At 36.1% G+C, this 24,222-nt stretch overlaps 1 protein-coding gene across 1 annotated transcript; it reads right to left on the bottom strand.

The window, feature by feature from the left end:
* Positions 1-2: 2 nt before the first annotated feature.
* Tbh (Tyramine beta hydroxylase) lies at positions 3-24,222 on the bottom strand. Its single transcript, XM_090174584.1, has 11 exons — positions 24,050-24,222; positions 12,503-12,740; positions 9,954-10,274; positions 8,683-8,949; positions 2,892-2,994; positions 2,661-2,827; positions 1,421-1,603; positions 1,296-1,355; positions 1,115-1,242; positions 794-947; positions 3-280 (listed from the first exon to the last, which is right to left on the bottom strand). The coding sequence occupies exons 1-11, from the start codon at positions 24,166-24,168 to the stop codon at positions 158-160; spliced, it is 1,863 nt and encodes a 620-aa protein (XP_090030710.1). The 5' UTR covers positions 24,169-24,222; the 3' UTR covers positions 3-157.

Below are 24,222 nucleotides of genomic sequence, written 5' to 3'. Positions count from 1 at the left end.
CCCATACATTTTTTTTCTTAGCTATTGCTAGTTACACTCTTCTCTGGATTTTAGTTCTTTTTAAAATTACTTTTTACCCTAGATTATCATTCGCAGAATTTACAACCTGGCTTTCACTTTTTAGTTTCTTAACATAATTTTTTTTGTATCTAACAATTTATTTCTCTTCGGACGAATCATAGTCAAACACCTCTCGCTCCTTGTCGCAATTTGGAGAATGAAGGCTTTTCTCTGGTTGTTCGTACAAAATTGTTGTTAAAGGGATACCATTCCAATAACCCTAAAAATGTGAAGTAAATTTAGAAATCTTACCAATGCCATAAGATGATAAGAAACATGATGACCATAAATATGACACTGAACGATATTGGTCAATGATTATCTATCACAAAGCAAGTTTCTGACCAGGAAACGGTCATTTCCTATTCTCTTTGTTGGCCAAATAACTCACAAGTTAGTTTGACGCCAAAACGCGGTTAGGTCTCAAATACTAAAATAACTACCTACAGAAATGAAGCCAGAGCATATAGTAATTAATTTAATGTTTCAATTTGATAATTCATTGTTATTTGGACAAAGTAAGCGTTATTATTATATTTGTAAGCGTTTCAATTTTTACTTTGGCTGCTCTGTAAAAAAGAACTCGCGGAGAGTTGTTAGACCTTAGTAATCATGATTTCTGTTATAATTGGCGAAACTGGCTATCATTTAAAAAATTAATACTAGACGTTCCACACTTATACTATTATGTTACTTATGCTGATACGGGTAATGTAAGTAAGGTGATATATACGGGAAATCTTTCTCCCGAAGACTGGTTACACTGCATCGAGAGTGGCGCGGACTGGTAGAGGTAGTATAAGAAATCAGCGTTATTTTGACTCCACGTAATGGAATTATAATTTTCTCCGACTCCCTTATCCTCGGACGTCGCTTCGTTGTTGTATCTGCAACAGATGCAAAGTGTAACCTTTGACTTGCCCAACTTGTTGTTTCAATTTTACTTTCGCGCAATTTAAAGTATAAAAGTAATATGAATTTTTTTTTCCATAAAAATTATAAGTTTGGAAAGGGCTAGCTGGAAATATTTCAAAAAATTATAAAAATAGCGTACTTGTTCATGTATAAGAAATAACTTTGAAGTACGTGACTATCTATTGAGCTTTTGCAAACTTCCAAGTTTGTTTTGGGGAAATAATGCATGTAATTGACGCACATTTCGTCGCTAATGGCATATCCACCCTTCAATAAATAATAATTAATTACTACGCTAAGATTACTTATAAGCAAATTACCAAGGTAATATTGACTCTATCCGTGGTATCATAGGTACATATTGTAATCAGAGCGTCACCCTTCAAGTTAAACAAATTCAAATCACAAAACTAATTATTTAAAAAAAATTAAGCCTTGGACATACGGGTAAAATATTAACTCTTCTTTTAAGTAGACGAATTTCTTGAAAATGCGTACTGTAATGGTTATCCCTATTCAACTCTGGAAGCTCCACTCCTCCTCGGATATGTTTCGTAACAACCCTGGATCCCACCAAGTGCGTGTGTAATTGCGACGCAAAAACAGTAATTCCTTCCGGAGGAAGACTCTATAAAGTTAAACGAGAACAATTATATAATTCAATTAAGATATTTAATATCTCGAGAAAATTTAACAAAGGTATACCACGAATTAAAACTTTTAAGGCTTCTTGTAAAATCTGGCATTTGAAAGGGTTTAATATATTGGAATAATACACCCGGAATTGAGCACCATAGCAGGCTCGAGCTGACCATGGACTAATTAACTAATTAATTAGTCCATGAGCTGACTGTTCGAAATAGAGGAGAAAACAACATCGCGGGGTACCGTGAAATACATAAAATACTGACTTTCTTGAGCTATTATATCAGGAAAATACATGTATAGTTCATGAAACTCTTAATATCCCTATGAATTGTAATTTTTACATTTTACATCTCGCTAATACTTGAGAACCAGAGTCAAGCAAGCCGAGTTTCCTGATTTTTGAAATAAATTTGACGTAAGAATCATCGAGGGTTTTTACATTAGGCTAACTCATTACTTAATTTTTGAATGTATTTTTAGTCTTCTTTTCGTGTTACCGTGTAGTTTCATTTTTTAGTTTAATGCGTTGATTTAAAACAATTATCTTTTTTTCTCAAATAGCTATACATATCTTACTTGACTTTTGTGGTAAATTAGCGCCCATTGGAATAACAGTTGACCTTGAAAATGGTTATATCGACCTTCAAAATATCTCAAAATTATATTGAAATCTTCTAACAAGATAAAAACTACTTTATACAGTGCGATCTCCACCTTCTAAATAAGAAATGTGGACAGTCCTGAACTAGCTGGACACTATAGGAGCAACAAACACAAAGAGAACACAGCTAGCCTTTAATCACGGTAATTGCGTACAAATTTCATTGGACGAGCCTTTACGCTGAGCGTTTTACGGGCGGGGGGAAGACGATTTCCGAATTTTCTTCTTCCGACGGCAGCAGGCACTAAAGCGTCTAACCAATGAAAACTGTACACAAGAAAATGCACGACTTTTGACGGGTTGCGTTCTCCTTGTGTGGGGTGCTGTGTTTGTTGTTCCTAGCTGGATATATAGTCTTTTGGGCAAAGTGACTTACGGCTCTTGTACATTCGGCGACGCAATATCCGAGCAAATCGAAACTGGGTTGTTTGGGAGGAATAGCCATTTTGTCGGTGTACTCCAAGCCCACCTCCAACACCCCCGCGTCGTATTTCCGAAGATTAGCCGTGTAGTAAAAGCGCACTCCGGAACTGTCAACCCAATCTAAAATATTCAAACCGGAAAGTCAGTCGTCTACTGCCGGTATTCGATAGAACCCTGGACGTACCGCTTTTTAGTTCCGGATTATTGTAATGTACTTCCAGCATGAGATATCTCGAGAAATTGCTGCCTCCGATGGGTAAACCAGCTTCTTCGGGGTACGGAAGAGGCTATAAGGACGTGCTTCATTAATCATTAAAGAACTTCATACAATAAATAGATTTCTTTAACCAAGGATTCCATATCGGAGTGACTGAGAAAAATCAGCTGGAATCGAACCCACGACCTATGACTGACCGCGATTAATATCAATGAATTACCCGTTGAGGTTCAAAGTTTTATTTTGGCCGTCAAAATACACCCTTTCGAGTTAGTGCTTTCAATCGCCATGTTTCCATGAAACTGATTCACCGAAACGGGTTGCTAAGCTTTCGAATACGCAAGGCTAACACGAAAAAAGGTTTAATTTTTAACTACATTATCTTCGTCATTTAAAATAATCATTCTAAAGTTGCGGGAAATTATAGAAATTGTATCAATTACTTCATTTTCTTTCTCAGATGATGAAGATGAACTTAAAAATTCCATTAAAGTGTCAAGTTCCGCCATTTTGGTTTTAAAAATGATCCCCGAAATTGTACTTTTACAAATTATTCGATTGAACATTTTAGGGTACATTAATCTGGCGTCATCTTCGAAATTCAATTTACACCTTTTGCCTTATGCTGTATGCCCCGGATAAACGAGTAATTTTCGCTTTTTGAGTTAGCAACTAGATTTTTAAAAGGTTCTTAGGTACAATTATAGTATAGTGGAATTATATTTAGTGGTGCCCTTCAGAAAGAACTTTTTTAGAGTAATTAGAAGTCGTGGAGCACGAAATAAACAATTAAAATGGTTTGACCATGCAAGTTTTAAAAAAAGTTAATTTGAAAAATTTCAATTTTATAATTTTAGACAGCACACCACATATGCAGATTTTCACTAAATTGATATTGTTATAGGTTAGGTATGCTGAGAGTAGTTTTTCACGTTTCTTGATATCTTAGTTTTCCGCCGCTAGGTGCTGGAATAACTTTGTCAATGAGAAACTTTTGAGAGTCATCGAAAACAATTTACGAATTTTTCTATAAAAAGCTCAATTTCGACATGTGACAAGTTGAGCAAGCTAAAATATTTCGTCCTATAATTTCGAAAATAGAAATTTACGTTTGTTGGAAAAAGTGCGATACTTTTTAAAGGGTATTTTGATTTTAAGTACGTATGTTGGAAAATTATTAGAATGTTTACCAAATGTGAAGAACTTTAACTAAATACGAGCTTGGGCTCAAGCAACCATGTTGTCAAACGCACGTTGAACCATTTATAAGGCTACTTCCCGGCATGCGTTTATAATTCTTTGACGAAGATCTTCATGCGTTTCAACGGGATTGGCGTACACTTTATCTTTAACGTATCCTCAAAGAAAGAAGCCCAACGGCGCGGCGTTTACAAGATCTGTCGACCGCGCTGGCCAATGTATCGAACCTTTTCTCCCTATCCAACGTTGTGAAAATTCATTGTAAAGGAACTCTGTCACTTCTCTGGGGTAATGAGGCCGGGCCATAGATATAGGAAATGTAAGGACCTTTATATACATTTCTTATATCTATGGGCCGGGCACTGTCTTGTTGAAACCACAACCTTGCTCGTTGGGCTAATGGAAGTTCGACAAGCTCCTATGCTAGTTCGTTTTGTAAGAAATTTAAATAACTCTGTCCATTTAGATTTTCAGGTAAAAATACTGGACCAATGAGACGGTTTCCTAGAAGACCAATCCAAACATTTAAGCGTCCAAATTGAAATTGGTGACGATGTGGAAAACCCCAGTGTGGATTTTCGTCTTGCCAAAAGTTATTATTTTAGAGACTGAAAGGCCCATCTCTTGAAAATGAACATTCATCGGAGAATAAAACGTTGCGGATAAATTGAGGATCGTTAGCCACAGAATTGAGCAGCCAGTTGCAAAAGTCCAGTTTTCTTTGAACGTCTACATATACTAAGCCTTGGTGAAGCGTAGCTCTGTATGGAGGGTACTTATGTCTACGTAAAGTTTTCCAAATGCGTGATTTACTGCAAGTCAAATCCGCACTTGCCGCGGCTCAACTGTTACGCGGATACGTAACGAAATATGCTAACAATGTGTTCTTAAAGTCAAAATGACGCTGACCAAATCTACATGTATACGAAATCTGGGTTCTACATGACCATACTGCTGAAAGTCATTCACAGCTCACCTTACTGCAGTTATGGACGGTCTTCTATTCGGGTGTCGTTGTTAAAAAATCTCACTCACTCTTCTTAGATTTCTACCACCTTCTCCGTAGTAAATAGCAACTATTTCCATACAACTCGCTTTAGAATATTGAGGAATTATTCTAATTATTAATTCTCCCAATCATGTAAAATACAGAATGCATTCGAATTTTATTATAAATAAATATGCGGATTTTACTGACCTTTAGACATGAGGTCTATTTAGCTATCGACTTCTTTATGCGGTTTTGTTGCTCTCTATTTGCATGATTGCAACCTAGTTCAACGTGTTGTATTTGCCAAAACAAGAAAATTCCAATTACTAATAGATCCAAAAGTGTAAATAGTTCTCGAGTTCAACAAAACCAAGAATGTATTTTTTATACTCAGAAAGGGTTCAACGTGCGTTTGACAACATGATTACTCGCGTCCAAGCTTGCATCGCAACCGACGGTGGAGTGTTCGAACCAATCTTATAACTTTTGTTTTGTATTTAGTTAAATAAATTGTTTCTTTTTGAAAATTCTAATACTTTTCCAACGTATGTCTTTAAATCAAAATTCCTTTTAAAAAGGATCCTACTTTTTTCAACAAACGAAAATTTAAATGTGGAAATTATAGGACGAAATCAGTAGCGGCGCTAAGGTTTTTTCACAGGTGGGCTAATTATTTTGTGGCCCCTAAGAATTTTGGTTCCCTTACAACCATGGGGTGTAACTACACTCCATTTTACAAATTTAGTGACCCCTTATAAATTTTCCAGGAAGCGAGAAGAGCAAGGTCGTTTTCTTGGTGCGGCTCTCGTCGCGTTTACTGGACCCCCTATGACCTTGTATCCGACCTGGAGGGGACATGTGCATGCCCGGGTTATTTCACTAAATTCCCTTTCTTTTCTTTCTATTGTCCATTCTATCCTCCCGAATCTATCTGTTTATGGTCTACTATCTTATTGAGTAAACAAATTGATTTTGAAATTTTTTTCCAGAAAATTTTTCTTGGCAATAAAACCAATTTCTAGAGATAAAGAAAATTCATACATTCAAATATGTGGCCCTTTTAATATAAATATGTGGCCCCTCTCAGAATTGCAGGGGGGCTAAAGCCCACTTCAGCCCACCCTTAGCGCCGCTACTGGACGAAATATTTTAGCTTGCCCGAATGGTCACATTTCCAAGTCAAGTGTTTTCAGTGAAAAATTCGTTAACTGTTTTCGAACCAATGATATTCTTACGCTTACGATGACGCTCTACAAGTTTCTCATAGAAAAATGTATTCCAGCACCTAGCGGTGGAAATCTAAGATTTCACGAAACGTGAAAACAATTTTCCGAAATCGATGAAATTTCGCCAACGAGTGTTCCCCGGTACGGAAAACATACCGTAAACATTTCAAAATTCTAGAAAATATAGTTTTCGAAAAAAAAAACTTTTTCGAGCAACAAAAACACCTTGTATATTAGTTAACATTAGATTTCAGAACATTGACGCTAATAATAATATAATAAAATCGATATTTTAAATTATTTTTTTTAAATTTGCGGTGGTTAAAAAATATTTTTAATGGTTTTTCATAGTCGACACCCTTTTATTAAGGGCACCAGTATACAATAATCCTAACGGTTCTTGATATCAGGAAAGTATACAGGTATACACTTGGAATGTCTAATCTTGGAGTAGAGAAGTTGACTACTCTACTCCAAGGTCTAATAATTCTCATAGAAACGGGCGCCGTTTACAGACTAGATACAGGGAACACTTAACAGAGGGAAAGGCAATGACCCGGCGGAGAGCGTCCGAAAATACCTTCTCGCTCGTTTCTAAACGCGCAGGCTTATTTTACCTTTGCGCATGCGCGCGCTTCGAATAAGTTACGTACTTATATTGATAGCAACGGTCACCCCGTAATTCGGACCTCGCGGTTCTCAAGGGCATTGTAACTGCTGACAATTTTGACAGCGCTAACAAAGCCGGACTTAATCCTTCCACATGGAGAGGTTGGGAGAGCAGGGAACACTTAGCACCTGGCGCAGTACGTCACTCGCGCCTGCGCTTTACGGTATAGAGCCTGATATTTGGCGAAGCGGGAGAGGGAAAATTCAGCCGGGTTTTTAATGTTGTGCTGCCTTTCCCTCTGTTAAGTGTTCCCTGCTAGATACAAGATAGATTCGGCTCCCAGTCGACATTAAGCCTTAATTGTCTCGAATAAATGTTCACTTACCTCTTTTCCTCTTTTCCATAACCATCTAACTCACTACGCGAAACTAGACCATTTTCCCGAAGAACAAATTCTCCAAGATCTTCAGTGTGAGAATTAATCGGAATTAATCGAGATTTCTTAAATTCATTTTCTGAGAAGTCTATTTTCCGAAGTTAGGGTACTTCATTTTCTTCCCGCGGCGCGCCTTCTTAGTGATGGCCACCAGCTAATGAATTTTAACACAACGCATTACATCTTACCATGAATATATTTAACAATGAATCAGTGCCGTATTTCTGCCTAGGCCAACCTAGGCCGTGGCCTAGGGGCCTATCCTTGGAAGGGGCCCTCCAGTGAACTTAATTACTGTATTTGAAGGCATAAATCTATAATATCAATCGTAATTTATATTTGAGAAATTCCTAAGTAGAAGATTTTGTTTTAAAATTACCAAAATTTCTGCATGGCAGTTTACGGACACAGCCTTAAATCGAAATGTTGCATAATTATCGCATATTTAGTCGACATTGCTTTTACTTAGTAATTTAATAGTAGAGCTCGACTTCTACGCTGAATCCGGGAAATTCATTCACAGCCTAGTTCCAGGGATAAGAGTAAATGCAGCGCTTGAAAAGGGGGCCCAGACTCCTTATTTGCCTATGGGCCCAGGATCTCTAAGTCCGACCCTGCAATGAATATACAACGGCAATAGGGTTGGCTGGTAGTACCTAGAATTAGGGTTGTAGCTTATCTAGTGACGGCATTAGTCACGTGTCCGGAAATATCAAACGATAGAAGCTGGATTTTCAGAGTGACAAGGCTTACGGTTACCGGGCCTACTGTTTTTACTTCTAGATTATCGAAAACGCCACATGCGGTTGTTAAAATTGCTTTTAACAATTGTATATCACTTACCGCGACTTCTGACATGTTTCAATACGACATTTTTGAAATACATTCATCTGTTAAACTTCATAAATCCCGAAACATTATTATGTCCCGTCGTATAGTGTATTTTTCTCTACGAACCTTGGGCCCGTCGAAGCTAATTCCTGAACAAATAATACCGTCTGCTATGAGGACTTAAAAAACGTCATTTCCTAGTCTCTCCTGATTGGAGCTTAGAAACATGTAAATCGCGTCACTCGGCTCATAAGCTACCGCCCTTTTCAAAGCGACATCGTACTAGGGCCATCTTATACAGTTGTATATTCATTGTTAAATATATTCATGATCTTACATTTTACGTAATTTAAGCCACACCCGTTTCTGGAGCCGCTTTTTGGATCCTTAGACATTTCAAGTGTATACATAAATAGTGTCCTGCCTGTAGTCATAGTAAATGAGAGATATATTTATGAACTCACAGGCGCGCCCATCGCCCACGCAGCCAGGACTCTTTTGCAAGGGTCCAAGGCCACCGGTCGCGCCCCAGTATGGCATGGGCCGTTCCAATCAGGAAGTTCGACTTCGACCGGAACCTCGCAGTGGAACACTTCCATGTGATGCACTAAGGCTTCGTTGCCCTTTTGAATCACGGATTCATACTTAACGATGTGATGCTTGTTCCCGAAAGCTTCCGGCAGCTGATGGATGCTGCACCAATACGTCGTTTCGGCCCCGGGAACGTGTACCTATAGCGGCGGAAAAATTACACATAGTTACGCTACAATATTTACTCACGAATGACTCTGACCATCAGCCGATAATAACATTCCATAAGTGTGTCAGTTATTCAAAATACTTGCCGAAAATTATGGTTTGAGTGAAGTTAATCTAACGTTATGATTTGGGTACATTTGTTCGAATTTCATTCGTCCGAACGGTGGTACAAATGTCCGAATGATCATTTGTCCGAATGCCGGAAAACAGGATCGTATGTCCGAAAACGTATTTAATTTGCCCGAAAAATTTATCACAACTTTTGTTGGTGATTTAGTCGTTCAATTTATGTAAACTTTTCTGGCGAATTTCATTTGTTCGAATAATCGTTTGTCCGTTTTTTCGAACAGGAATTGGTTGTTTTTTTTTTAAATATTGTTAATATAAGAAAATAGTAACATTAACGTGAACCTAACCTAACCTAACCTAAAATATCCACAACATTCAACGCAATTCCCACTTACTAACAAACAACGATATTTACAATGTAGTTTTTTATTTTTAATTATTGCACTAAAAAAAATCCGGACCAAAAAAAAACAGCAATAAGAAATACTAATTTAGCGACAGAATTCGGACAAGTGATGCTACCGATTTGGACGATTGAAACAAACAAGTTGTCCAATTCGAACAATTGAAACATTTGTTATTTCAGCGGTTCTGACGAATGAAATTCGAACATTTGTTCCACCGTTCGGACGATTGAAATTCGAACAAATGTACCTATCCCAACGTTATACCTGAAATTATATAAGCGTCGCTTGAGATAATAATTGGTAACTCAAAGGTAAAGAATATTTAAATTGCCTAAAATTTTAATTTTCCATCCACTAGGATTGCATGAGTCACAAAGAAAACATACTCTTAAATCCACCAAAATTTCTTTTTATCCTGGTAAAAATTTAACATGGGAAAGATACGGAACTGACACACTTATGACACATTAATAATGGACTTATGTTCTCACGTCCCGCACTTGGTAGTTAGTAACGCTTATAGTTTGAATATCTGGTCCTAGATCCGGTACTGGCGACGTGTTTTTTAGCAATTGAACTCTTTGAAAGCCGTGTTCCTCGTGAGTTATCATTCTGCCTTCCAATCTTCTAATTGGTCCTTTACCTTTGACGTAGACAACGTGCGTCGTACCATCGTCGATGACGTAATCTTGGTTGTCGCAAGTGTCAATTTTTCTCTGTAAGACGAAGCGGACGATGCGTCCTCTCCTCTTCAGACCAATAACGTCGCAGTCGTTGTGGTAATCAACGGACATACGTCCCGTCGCGTCCGTCCACGTGTCCTGCAGGGTACAACGACAGATCAGGCGCGCGCAGTGTACGGTTTCCAGGAGCGTTCGCCAATATAATAGACGCTTCATTAAAGCCGCTTCAACCCTTAGTAGCTAATAGCGTTTTCCATTTGATTGCTCGAGATTCGCTCCGAATCTGTCTCTGACGTCAATCGACTAGAGTAAAACCGCACATGGAACATGAAATTAACATATTCCCGCGCTTTATTGTTTTTCGTCTGCTAGTAATTTTAATTTTAGCATCTTGGTCTACCATTTTGCCGAAAAATCTAAAAGAAACACTCAAAAATTTGCTCTGATCTCGATCTCGATCTCGATTCGTTGATCTGTCGAAATCGGAAGATCGGATTTGGGCGATCTCGGAGCCACCGAGAGCGGGAAATGGAACACGCGAAACTTGATCGGAGCAGAACCGAGCACGAAAATGGAACGTAAAATGTTGATCAGAGCGATCTAGAGCGCTCGAGAGCAGTCAAATGGAAAACGATATAAGTCAGGATCACTTCACAGAGTATTTTCGGTTGGTTGGTTAGCAGATTAGGCTGGCTAATCCAATAAACCAACAACAATCCACACTCAAGTCAACATTCACTTTATAGACTGGTTTTCAATTATCAAAGGGGCAAAAACACAGCCATGGCGAGTGCCAACCCAAAAAAAACTCTCCGTTTAAGCCTAAAGCTTAGTTCTAAAAAGTGATGCGCGTTACCCAACTTTGAGACGTACAAACATTTTAACGCGCGTAAAGAAAAATTCATTATGAAGCTCACTTTTTTTTGTCTAGTTAAAAGCAATCTTTTGGTGTTTTGGCCCTTTTGAAAACCAGCCCTTTTTTCTTTCCGCACTTTATGGGTGGCAGCTAGGAGCAACAAACACAGCAACCCACACAAGGAGGACGCATTTTTTTGTGTACAGTTTTCATTGGTTAGACGCTTAAGCGCCTGCTGCCATCGGAAGGGGAAAATTCGAAAATTGTCTTCCTCCTTTAAATAAAATGTTCAGCGTAAAGGTTCGTCCAATGAAATGTGTACACAACACTGCGTTAATCTGTTTAAAGGCTAGCTGCGTTCTCCTGGTGTTTGTTGCTACTAAGTGGCAGGAAATAAAATTACGCTTTACTAATTTACATTTATCATCTATAAATTTACGCACAATTTTGAGAGCCAGAATAGCCGCTCATGAATTTTAGCTCAATTTTGAGAACCGGAATAGGCGCTCATTAATTCCCACTCAATTTTGAGAGACGGAAAAGGCGCTCATTAATTCCCGCTCAATTTTGAGAGACGGAATAGGCGCTCATTAATTCCCACTCAATTTTGAGAGACGGAAAAGGCGCTCATTAAATCCCGCTCAATTTTGAGAGCCAGAATAGGCGCTCATTAATTCCGGCTCAATTTTGAGAGACGGAATAGGCGCTCATTAATTCCCGCTCAATTTTGAGAGACGGAATAGGCGCTCATTAATTCCCGCTCAATTTTGAGAGACGGAATAGGCGCTCATTAATTCCCGCTCAATTTTTAGAGACGGAATAGGCGCTCATTAATTCCCACTCAATTTTGAGAGACGGAAAAGGCGCTCATTAATTCCCGCTCAATTTTGAGAGACGGAATAGGCGCTCATTAATTCCCGCTCAATTTTTAGAGACGGAATAGGCGCTCATTAATTCCCACTCAATTTTGAGAGACGGAAAAGGCGCTCATTAATTCCCGCTCAATTTTGAGAGACGGAATAGGCGCTCATTAATTCCGGCTCAATTTTGAGAGACGGAATAGGCGCTCATTAATTCCCGCTCAATTTTGAGAACCGGAATAGGCGCTCATTAATTCCCGCTCAATTTTGAGAGACGGAATAGGCGCTCATTAATTCCCGCTCAATTTTGAGAACCGGAATAGGCGTTCATTAATTCCCGCTCAATTTTGAGAGACGGAATAGGCGCTCATTAATTCCGGCTCAATTTTGAGAGACGGAATAGGCGCTCATTAATTCCGGCTCAATTTTGAGAGACGGAATAGGTGCTCATTAATTCCCGCTCAATTTTGAGAACCGGAATAGGCGCTCATTAATTCCCGCTCAATTTTGAAAACTGAAAATATATTTTACCGCTCAATTTCGCTCAAAGTTACAAGAACATCTCAAATGAGATGAGCGTTGTCCATCACTGATTAATACTCCCTAGTGAATTGGCGTGCGGGTAATATCAAAGGCGAAGCGTCAATTACCTGGAAGTGGGGTCTTCCGTGTCGGTCGATCCACATGACGCAGAGGTCGGCGTCCGTGATTTCGCCCCTGTCCGAGAAACCGAATCCAAACCAGTCGTTTTCAGCCAAGCTAGCCCGGATTTCCATCGTAACTGCGCCATCATCTTCGTCCACCAACCAGTAGAGATGGTACCGGTCTTCGGCGTCGATCGGGACATCGAAATACTTCGGGGTGGATCGACCCGCGGCTGCCGCGACTCTAAACTCGTTCGTAAACAATGGACGACGTAAGAAACGATTTTTGCCTCTAGCTGGACATCCCTTTTTACACACAATCCCAGAAATAATATCACGTACAGTGTAGCCACAGCCGCCGACATAGAATCTTATGTAACTTTTCAACAATTTAGTATAGAATGGTCAGTGATAGGTTAATCGAAAGCATTTATCATGCCCTTGGTTGGCCATTAAAAATTTTTGAAATCGGAGTCGATGAAGGGGTTTTTCGCGATTTTCGCCGTAAAATCTACATACTTTTTTAAATGAAGACTAATTTGGTTGAAAATTATATTTTTAGTTGATCCTGAACATTTCTGAACTACGTTTTCGGTTGCATTAAGAAATTTTAATTTTAAGTGAGATTTTTGGCCAATTCCCGGGACCCCACAGCCCGCGTACCAGGGTGAGAAATAAGGAATTTTTATAAACTGGACCTGTGGTCAGTAGAGCCTAGGTAGTTTAATTAAAAAACTGGCCACTGGCCACTTACCATTTTTAACCTTCAAAATCAGCCTTTCGTAATTTATGGTCAAACTATCTATTTTTGACAATATGTGCTATAGACCAGACCCGAAACAGCCTACTGAGAGAGAGACTGTTTATATTTCTTTTGGCTGAATTCGCTTCTTGTATACGTGTAGAGTGTAGAGTAGACAGACTCACGACCCCAGTCACCCACCCATACACACAATTGATCCAGGGCCAAGCACACGGCATAGAAGCAAAGACCAAACAATTTTAGGGATTAATATTTTTTTTAATGAACTAAAATCTTGAAGGGAAAAAACTTTGAATCAATTAAGTGGTCACCAGGGCCACTTACACCCCAAGCATTTAATTTTTAAACTGGTGATTGGCCTGTGATAGTGCCTTATTTCTCACAGTGCCGCGCGTGCACTAAGTGAATTTCGTGACAATCGATACAGGCGCCATCTAACTCGTTCGCGTTTCGTTACTTTATTTCCAAAACGAGGTACCTCGAAAAATTATTTTTCGATAAAATTTCTCTTGGGTATATTAAATTAATGTACAAGATTGGAAATGTCTTGAAATTTAAATTTAATATTTAAAATATAGGTAATACATCGAGGAGATTGTGTGTACTTAAATGTCCGTGACATCTTGTTATTTTATTGGAAGTCAACGTTGCCAGACGTACGATAATTTTACATATTGTACGCTATTTTCGATAATTCTGCCTGAGATTCGAATTTCGCAGTTAAAACTGTAACTTCTAATAATATTATTTATAAGTCAAGATTTTTTTAATAGAATCAACCTGATTTAAGCGTCAATAACATTTTTGGTTTATCACAAAAATATCTTCGACCACGTTTAACGTCAATAGTCCTACAAAAATTTTAATTTATCGCCAATTCGATATTTTTGTTTCAAAACGATAATTTTTTGGCTTTGATACGATAATTGTAATAGGCGCTTAAATAAAACATCTTCTCAGAAATTATTGCCAAGAAGTAATATTTCCGACAGCCAGGACTCATAAGTTATTATTTATATAGTGCTTGTTGAAATATTAGAAAGCTGGAAACTTTCTCGAACGTAACATCGGTTTTTTGCTAAACCTTAACATGCCAAAAAAGTTACCTGGTTAAAAGGAAACACTTGTTGCATACCGTACTGCAAAAGTAATATGTTTAGTTCTAAAGGAATGAGTTTTCATCTTTTTCCAAAAGATAATTTTATACGAAATGAATTAACTCTGCCTCCATGAGAAGCTTTAAAATTACCCGGTATTATAAAAATATTACATATAATTTTAATTATTTATACCATAAGAGGATGATAATAATAATAATATTATCTTCTTATACTTAGTTTTAGTAACATTATATATTTTCCCTAAAATATATTATCGAAAATTAACATTAGTACGTTCCTTATACACGTGAGCCGACGCGTTTCTTATCTGACGCAAAATTCTCATGAGGGCAAAAACGCGTCTCCAATTGGCTTAAATATGACTTTTTGGCTAGCCATTCTAACAGTTTAACCGACCGACCGGAAATAGCTCCTTCCCAGATGAATTTGGAGAGGGGAGTAGAAACCGAGTATCTTTTATTGAAGCGTCCATTACGGACCTGGTATCGCTGTTGGTAGTCACGTGTATTATTTTATTTTATTAGTTACCTTAAAACGTGCGGAATTAAAGTGTCCCACCTCTGATTGGCCAGATCCGACCATTTTTTTACGTGATTTATCATTATAAACGGCTCAATCTCAGACCAATTACATAATTTGCCTTTCTATAAAGTAACATTGGACTTATTGTTTAGATGTATCGGGCACGTCTCTCTTGACGTAGAAGTGACATTTTACTACGATAGCCAATAGACGCTAGCATACACTCTATTTATGTCTTATTCAACTTGTTTAAAGTTCCACGCGCGTCTGGATATTTTAGAGTAAACGGGCTCGAGCGATTTCGCGCGTGCTCCATGAAATAAAAAAAATGCGCGAGCCTTTTACGATAAAATATTAAAGAGCGCGTGGAACATTTTAACAAGTTGAACAAGACACGAATTAAAATTCGACGAGTCGCCCTTTTTATAAAGATCTAACCTTCGAAACTGAACTGAACTCCTACGTATTTCGTGACGAAAGCGAGACATTAAAACAAGTTCGGCAAGTGTAATGACTTTATAGAAAGGCTTATTACATTCCAATTAACGGCTTTTAAAATTCATTTTGCGCGTGAAAATAATAATAATAATAATAATCATAATAATCAGCTAGGCTAATACCCAAGGCACCACCTAAGTCATCAAGCGACTTTTGAAGCCTTTAATTACCTCTAGATGTTATGGTCAAAAAAGCACGCAAAGAAGGCTGTGTGCCCAAGACATGTACCTGTAGTGTCGCGCGCTAAAACGTAATTTCAAAATCCGTCAATAGTTGATTTTATAAAATAAAAAGTGGTCTTGCCCAACTTGTTAAAATGTTGCTCTTACGTCACAAGACACAGCTTCATTAGTATATTTTGCGCACGAGCGATTTGCACGCGCGCTAAAAAAACCTATATTCCTCGCGACTGTAGCGCGCGCTAGTAGGCTTGTGAAAGTAAGAGATTGTGACGTCAGAGCAACATTCAAACAAGAAGGCCACGTTAGTTTATAAAAAGAACTATTGCATCCGTAATGTTTTTATAACCTCGTAAATCAAGGATACTGTTTTTATAAATGTCGAGTGATGCGACATCTGTTATTAGTTTCAATAAGCTGTAAATTAAGTTAAAATATGAAATGTTTTACGAATTATTGCGAAGCCTTATGTTTAATAAGAACGATAAGGTTTACATTAACCGTCATCAAAATTTATCCGCGGTCGTCAACTGATGAATATTTTTCGTCCCTTTCGGTGTAGCTGGTCTGAAACTCTGAAGATCAATCAAGCAGTTAATCTAAAGCGATCGGCAGCTTCTGATCTTTTAATTCAATTTCTATTTTAGTAAATTTACTCCGAATTTGCAGCAAGTCTATTCCGAATTTGCAGTAATTTTTTTCCGAATTTGCAGGAATCTATTCTGAATTTACAGTTCATTTATTCCGAATTTAAATAAAATTCCCCCGAATTTGCGGTAAATCTATTCCAAATTTGAAGTAAATATATTCCGAATATATGTAGTAAATTTATTCCGAATTTAAATAAATTTACTCCGAATTTGCGGTAAACGTATTCCGAATTTGAAGTAAATCTATTCCAAATTTGCCGTAAATCTATTCTGAATTTGCAGTAAATCTATTCTGAACTTGCAGTAAATATTTTCCGAATTTCAATATCTTTACTCCGAATTTGCAGAAAATTTATTGCGAAATTGAATTAATTTTATTCCGAATTTGCAGTAAATTTATTCCGAAATAGTATTATATTTATTCTGAATTTGCAGTAAATTTATTTAGAATTTGCGGTAGATTCATTCCGAATTTGAAGTTAATTTTATTCCGAATTTGCAGTAAATGTATTCCGAATTTGTGGCAAATTTATTCGAAATTTTAAGTAAATCTATTCCGAATTTTGTAGTTCATCTATTCCGAATTTATAGTAAATTTATTCCGAATTTGCAGTTAATTTTATTCTAAATTTGCAGTTAATTTTATTCTAAATTTGCAGTAAATTTTATCCTAAATTTGTAGTAAATTTTATTCTAAATTTGCAGTAAATTTTATTCTAAATTTGTAGTAAATTTTATTCTAAATTTGCAGTAAATTTACTCCGAATTTGCGGTAAATTTATACCGAATTGGCAATAAATATATTCCGAATTTGTGGGAAATTTATTCGAAATTTTAAGTAAATCTATTCCGAAATTGCAGTAAATCTATACCGAATTGGTAGTGAATTTATTCCGAATTTAAATAACTTTACTCCAGATTTTTAGTAAATTTATTCCGAATTTACAGTAGATCTATTCCTAATTTGCAGTAAATGTATTCAATATTTGCAGTAAATATTTTCCGAATTTGTAGTAAATTTATTCCAAATTTGCAATAAATCTATTCTGAATTTGCAGTAAATATTTTCCGAATTTCAATATCTTTACTCCGAATTCGAAGAAAATTTATTCCGAAATTGAATTAATTTATTCCGAATTTTCAGTTAATGTATTCCGAATTTAAATAAATTCCCTCCAAATTTACAATAAATTTATTCCAAATTTGAAATAATTTTATTCCGAATTTTTAGTAAATTTATTCTGAATTTATAGTAAATTTATTCTGAATTTCCAGTAAATTTAATTTGAATTTCCAAAAAAGCATACCACTCATTTAAGAGTTAAACCCGAATAAATTTAAAGCAGTATTTTCAAGTATCCACAGCTTTAAAATTCAGAAGGCGGAAATTATTTGCATCTCTAGGAAATTTAGCGTAGCGCAAAGAGAGTAAAGATATTTTCCAAGATGATGTCAGAGTGTAGCCTCAATGCTTTGGAGAATAATTAGTATACATCATTGTGAATTTAAACCGATTTTACGTCTCAATAACTTGTTTAGTTCACAATGTGCTTCTCACTTAAGTCTATACATTGTCTTTGATTTACAATAAATATACCGCTTAAAAATAAACTCCGAAAGTATCCAACATTGCAAAGCCAACATCCAGAATAGTAATACCAAAGATATTATAACATAGCATAGCTAACACCTTATCAAACAGTAGTCAAGATAGCATAATGTAGCATTGCCAACATTCTGTATAGTAATACCAAAATATCAAAGCATAGAATAGTTAACACCCAATCAAACAATAGTCAAGATAGCATAACTTAGCCTAGCCAACATCATGTATACGTAAGATATCATAACATAGCATAGCTAACACCCAATCAAACAATAGCTAACACCTTATAAAACAATTATATTCAAGATAGCATAACGTAGCATAGCCAACACCCGGTATATTAATAACCAAGATATCACAGCATAGCTAACACCAGTGGCGTAGCTAGCATGGGTGACACCCGGGGCGGATATCATGGTGTGCTACTTACTTGACTCTAGTTTGTGTAAGTTTTTATTATTTCACGGTTGGGTGTCACCCCCAAATAACGCCCAAACGGGTGGCACCCGGGGCGGACCGCCCCCTTCACCCCCCTAGCTACGCCACTGGCTAACACCTGATAAAACAATAGTTAAGATAGCATAACGTAGCATAGCCAACATCCTGTATAGTAATATCCAAGATATCATAACATAGCATAGCTAACACCTTATAAAACAATAGTCAAGATAGCCTTTATTACTTCACTATCCAATTCATCATAAGTAACATAATAACAAGAAGTATGACACTTCCCATTGTTTTAATGCTAACTTTCTGATCGAACCTCTTTTCGAGACTGACGCTCTCACCCAGCTCCGACTTGAACTTTCACCCGAACTGAGTAGTATGTTATCGTCCTTGGTAGTAGTATACTTCACCTTGGGAATATTTAGACACTAGGGGTCTCTGTGTTGAGAACAAAACTGAAAAACAGTTCCGTGATAATTTTTTATAATTGATATACTTATTGTTATTATGTTACTTTACATTAATTTTAATATAGCGGCATTGAGTCATTCGTAAAATAATGAGTTCTTTGGGAAATTAGGGCAGAATTTATTTCTTTTATGCAAATGACATGAGCTAACGATTGTCAAAATAATATGTTACGCAAAGAGCTTCCGATTTTTCTTAAACTGTCATTTAAAAACGCTGGTGGTCTACAAGACCAAGAAGCACCAAAAACATTTGCGAGCAGACAGAAACTAAATTAGAACCATACACAAACGGTGAAAGTAAAACAAGTTCGCTCAGTCGTTATATTAGTTTCACATCGAAATGTATTGGATAGACGCTCTCTCTATTCGCAGTAGCGGCGCCAGGATTTTTGGGGAGGTAGGCCAACCATTTGGAGGCCCCACCAAAATTATGGAGCCCCCCCCCACCACAATTTTTTTCCAATCCGTCCACGTGGATTATTTAATTTATTTTTGAAGCGAGTGGTGAAATTTTTGGGTAAGATGGGTACGCGACGAGGAAAATTAGAGTTAATTATGAATTTAAACATTACTAAAAACTGAGTGTGGGTTAATCCTTTTTTTGTGTACCGATAGCACTTAACAAATGAGTGGTTGTTTACTTATTTCTACGAATTACGGTAATTTACCGCAACACGGTAAATTACGCGGTAAATAACCGCGTAATTTACTGATTTATTAAATTACCGTAATTTAAGAACTCTACCCAGGCCTACCCTGGCCTATTGCTGGCGCCGCTACTGTCTATTCGCGACCGAAACGAGTCTAGGTGGGGTAACGGCGCTAGCTTCTCCGAGGTAGCGCCTAAGATCTAGCGTCTGCTACGGACAAATTTAAAAGTCATAAGAACATTTTTTCTTAAATAAACTTATACAAATATAATCAAACGATGTAAACTATATCAATTGACCAACGTTTGAGGGGGTGCCCAATTACAACAATTGAAAGTACTACTACGAAGCTTTGATAATTATAATCGACTGATAGATAATTTACACTTCTACACTTAATATTTATCAAAATTTATTTTTTATTGTTAATAAATTTAGTGTGCATTTTTAGTAAATTTATTTAGCATTTTTAGTAAAATTATTTAGCATTGGTAGTAAAATTATTTAGAATTTTTGGTAAATTTATTTACCATTTTTAGTAAATGTAATATATTTTTAAGTAAATCTATTCCGAATTTTGTAGTTCATCTATTCCGAATTTATAGTAAATTTATTCCGAATTTGCAGTTAATTTTATTCTAAATTTGCAGTTAATTTTATTCTAAATTTGCAGTAAATTTTATCCTAAATTTGTAGTAAATTTTATTCTAAATTTGCAGTAAATTTTATTCTAAATTTGTAGTAAATTTTATTCTAAATTTGCAGTAAATTTACTCCGAATTTGCGGTAAATTTATACCGAATTGGCAATAAATATATTCCGAATTTGTGGGAAATTTATTCGAAATTTTAAGTAAATCTATTCCGAAATTGCAGTAAATCTATACCGAATTGGTAGTGAATTTATTCCGAATTTAAATAACTTTACTCCAGATTTTTAGTAAATTTATTCCGAATTTACAGTAAATCTATTCCTAATTTGCAGTAAATGTATTCAATATTTGCAGTAAATATTTTCCGAATTTGTAGTAAATTTATTCCAAATTTGCAATAAATCTATTCTGAATTTGCAGTAAATATTTTCCGAATTTCAATATCTTTACTCCGAATTCGAAGAAAATTTATTCCGAAATTGAATTAATTTATTCCGAATTTTCAGTTAATGTATTCCGAATTTAAATAAATTCCCTCCAAATTTACAATAAATTTATTCCAAATTTGAAATAATTTTATTCCGAATTTTTAGTAAATTTATTCTGAATTTATAGTAAATTTATTCTGAATTTCCAGTAAATTTAATTTGAATTTCCAAAAAAGCATACCACTCATTTAAGAGTTAAACCCGAATAAATTTAAAGCAGTATTTTCAAGTATCCACAGCTTTAAAATTCAGAAGGCGGAAATTATTTGCATCTCTAGGAAATTTAGCGTAGCGCAAAGAGAGTAAAGATATTTTCCAAGATGATGTCAGAGTGTAGCCTCAATGCTTTGGAGAATAATTAGTATACATCATTGTGAATTTAAACCGATTTTACGTCTCAATAACTTGTTTAGTTCACAATGTGCTTCTCACTTAAGTCTATACATTGTCTTTGATTTACAATAAATATACCGCTTAAAAATAAACTCCGAAAGTATCCAACATTGCAAAGCCAACATCCAGAATAGTAATACCAAAGATATTATAACATAGCATAGCTAACACCTTATCAAACAGTAGTCAAGATAGCATAATGTAGCATTGCCAACATTCTGTATAGTAATACCAAAATATCAAAGCATAGAATAGTTAACACCCAATCAAACAATAGTCAAGATAGCATAACTTAGCCTAGTCAACATCATGTATACGTAAGATATCATAACATAGCATAGCTAACACCCAATCAAACAATAGCTAACACCTTATAAAACAATTATATTCAAGATAGCATAACGTAGCATAGCCAACACCCGGTATATTAATAACCAAGATATCACAGCATAGCTAACACCAGTGGCGTAGCTAGCATGGGTGACACCCGGGGCGGATATCATGGTGTGCTACTTACTTGACTCTAGTTTGTGTAAGTTTTTATTATTTCACGGTTGGGTGTCACCCCCAAATAACGCCCAAACGGGTGGCACCCGGGGCGGACCGCCCCCTTCACCCCCCTAGCTACGCCACTGGCTAACACCTGATAAAACAATAGTTAAGATAGCATAACGTAGCATAGCCAACATCCTGTATAGTAATATCCAAGATATCATAACATAGCATAGCTAACACCTTATAAAACAATAGTCAAGATAGCCTTTATTACTTCACTATCCAATTCATCATAAGTAACATAATAACAAGAAGTATGACACTTCCCATTGTTTTAATGCTAACTTTCTGATCGAACCTCTTTTCGAGACTGACGCTCTCACCCAGCTCCGACTTGAACTTTCACCCGAACTGAGTAGTATGTTATCGTCCTTGGTAGTAGTATACTTCACCTTGGGAATATTTAGACACTAGGGGTCTCTGTGTTGAGAACAAAACTGAAAAACAGTTCCGTGATAATTTTTTATAATTGATATACTTATTGTTATTATGTTACTTTACATTAATTTTAATATAGCGGCATTGAGTCATTCGTAAAATAATGAGTTCTTTGGGAAATTAGGGCAGAATTTATTTCTTTTATGCAAATGACATGAGCTAACGATTGTCAAAATAATATGTTACGCAAAGAGCTTCCGATTTTTCTTAAACTGTCATTTAAAAACGCTGGTGGTCTACAAGACCAAGAAGCACCAAAAACATTTGCGAGCAGACAGAAACTAAATTAGAACCATACACAAACGGTGAAAGTAAAACAAGTTCGCTCAGTCGTTATATTAGTTTCACATCGAAATGTTTTGGATAGACGCTCTATTCGCAGTAGCGGCGCCAGGATTTTTGGGGAGGTAGGCCAACCATTTGGAGGCCCCACCAAAATTATGGAGCCCCCCCCCACCACAATTTTTTTCCAATCCGTCCACGTGGATTATTTAATTTATTTTTGAAGCGAGTGGTGAAATTTTTGGGTAAGATGGGTACGCGACGAGGAAAATTAGAGTTAATTATGAATTTAAACATTACTAAAAACTGAGTGTGGGTTAATCCTTTTTTTGTGTACCGATAGCACTTAACAAATGAGTGGTTGTTTACTTATTTCTACGAATTACGGTAATTTACCGCAACACGGTAAATTACGCGGTAAATAACCGCGTAATTTACTGATTTATTAAATTACCGTAATTTAAGAACTCTACCCAGGCCTACCCTGGCCTATTGCTGGCGCCGCTACTGTCTATTCGCGACCGAAACGAGTCTAGGTGGGGTAACGGCGCTAGCTTCTCCGAGGTAGCGCCTAAGATCTAGCGTCTGCTACGGACAAATTTAAAAGTCATAAGAACATTTTTTCTTAAATAAACTTATACAAATATAATCAAACGATGTAAACTATATCAATTGACCAACGTTTGAGGGGGTGCCCAATTACAACAATTGAAAGTACTACTACGAAGCTTTGATAATTATAATCGACTGATAGATAATTTACACTTCTACACTTAATATTTATCAAAATTTATTTTTTATTGTTAATAAATTTAGTGTGCATTTTTAGTAAATTTATTTAGCATTTTTAGTAAAATTATTTAGCATTGGTAGTAAAATTATTTAGAATTTTTGGTAAATTTATTTACCATTTTTAGTAAATGTAATATATTTTTAGTAGTGTTGTAAGTCGGAAAATTTTCAGTGGAAAATGACCGAGGCCTTTTTTCCGGAAACCTTTTCGTATTTTTCCAAAAAAAAATTAAAAGTTTTCATTCCATGATTAGTCTAATACATTGTTTGCAAATTTAAATTAAGCGGCATTTTCGCCTAATTTTTTCGAATCTGAAAGTAAAACTTAACCTCTAGACTAGTTTAAACCTCGGTTTAAACTGATTAACGATGAAGCATTATTAATGTTTTGTAGTATGTTTACTTATATTAGACATTTTATATCGATAAAAAGTTAAAAACATTAAAAACCCTTAAAAAGTAATTTTTCTTCAATTTTTTATTTTTCCGATTTGCGGAAAATTTTCCGCATTTTATTTTTCCGCAAAATTAACAACACTAATTTTTAGTAAATTAATTTAGAATTTTTTAAAATTTATTTAGACTTTTTAGTAAATTTATTTAGCATTTTAAGTAAATTTATTTTAATTTTTTAGTAAATTTAGTTGGAATTTGTAATAAATTAAAATAGTGTTTTAAAATATCCATTATTAACAGCTGTACAGCCGTGGATTGCCTTAATTGATATTACTACCGCTAAGGCTTGACATTTTTTATCCGATTCAGTAGCGTAGCTTTGATTTTAGTTCGGGGAGACACACAAATAAAAAAACCAATCGTACATACAGCCAGTACGTTTGAGGGGTAGCCCACTGATATCCGAATTATTACGACCCTTAACTATACTTCGCGTAAAACGGTAGTTTCTAATCGAAATACATTTGGTTGGGTAACTAAAAATGGGAATTCTATTTCTAATCGCATCGGCAGACGAAGACTTATGTTAATATTTTTAAATCACTCAAAGCCGAAAAACATAAATGAACAAACGAAGAAATGACAAACCTGTTTCTTTGATAAACAGAGCGACAAAATCCAGAAGGCAGGAGAAGAGTTAGAACTAGAAAGAAAGTTGCCAAGTTTGAAAGTAGAAGACTGCAGGGGCGTCCGCTTAGAGTCAGCATCGCTAGCAAACTGAACGGCCCGCTCACAGACAGTTGCCCTGAGCTCGACGACGA

The sequence above is a fragment of the Leiobunum rupestre genome, chromosome 5 (assembly GCF_980474605.1).
Source record: "Leiobunum rupestre chromosome 5, qqLeiRupe1.1.hap1, whole genome shotgun sequence".
NCBI classification, from domain to species: domain Eukaryota; kingdom Metazoa; phylum Arthropoda; class Arachnida; order Opiliones; family Sclerosomatidae; genus Leiobunum; species Leiobunum rupestre.
The sequence above is the reverse complement of the archived record's forward strand: the minus strand, read 5'-3'. Positions and strand labels throughout refer to the sequence as shown.

Coding starts and splice junctions, on each gene's coding strand:
- Tbh (XM_090174584.1), bottom strand. CDS start 24,168: ATGCTGACTCTAAGCGGACGCCCCTGCAGTCTTCTACTTTCAAACTTG. Junction 2,995..8,682: donor CGTGGGCGATGGGCGCGCCT/GTGAGTTCATAA, acceptor ACGTCCTTATAG/CCTCTTCCGTACCCCGAAGA. Junction 2,828..2,891: donor TAATCCGGAACTAAAAAGCG/GTACGTCCAGGG, acceptor TGAATATTTTAG/ATTGGGTTGACAGTTCCGGA.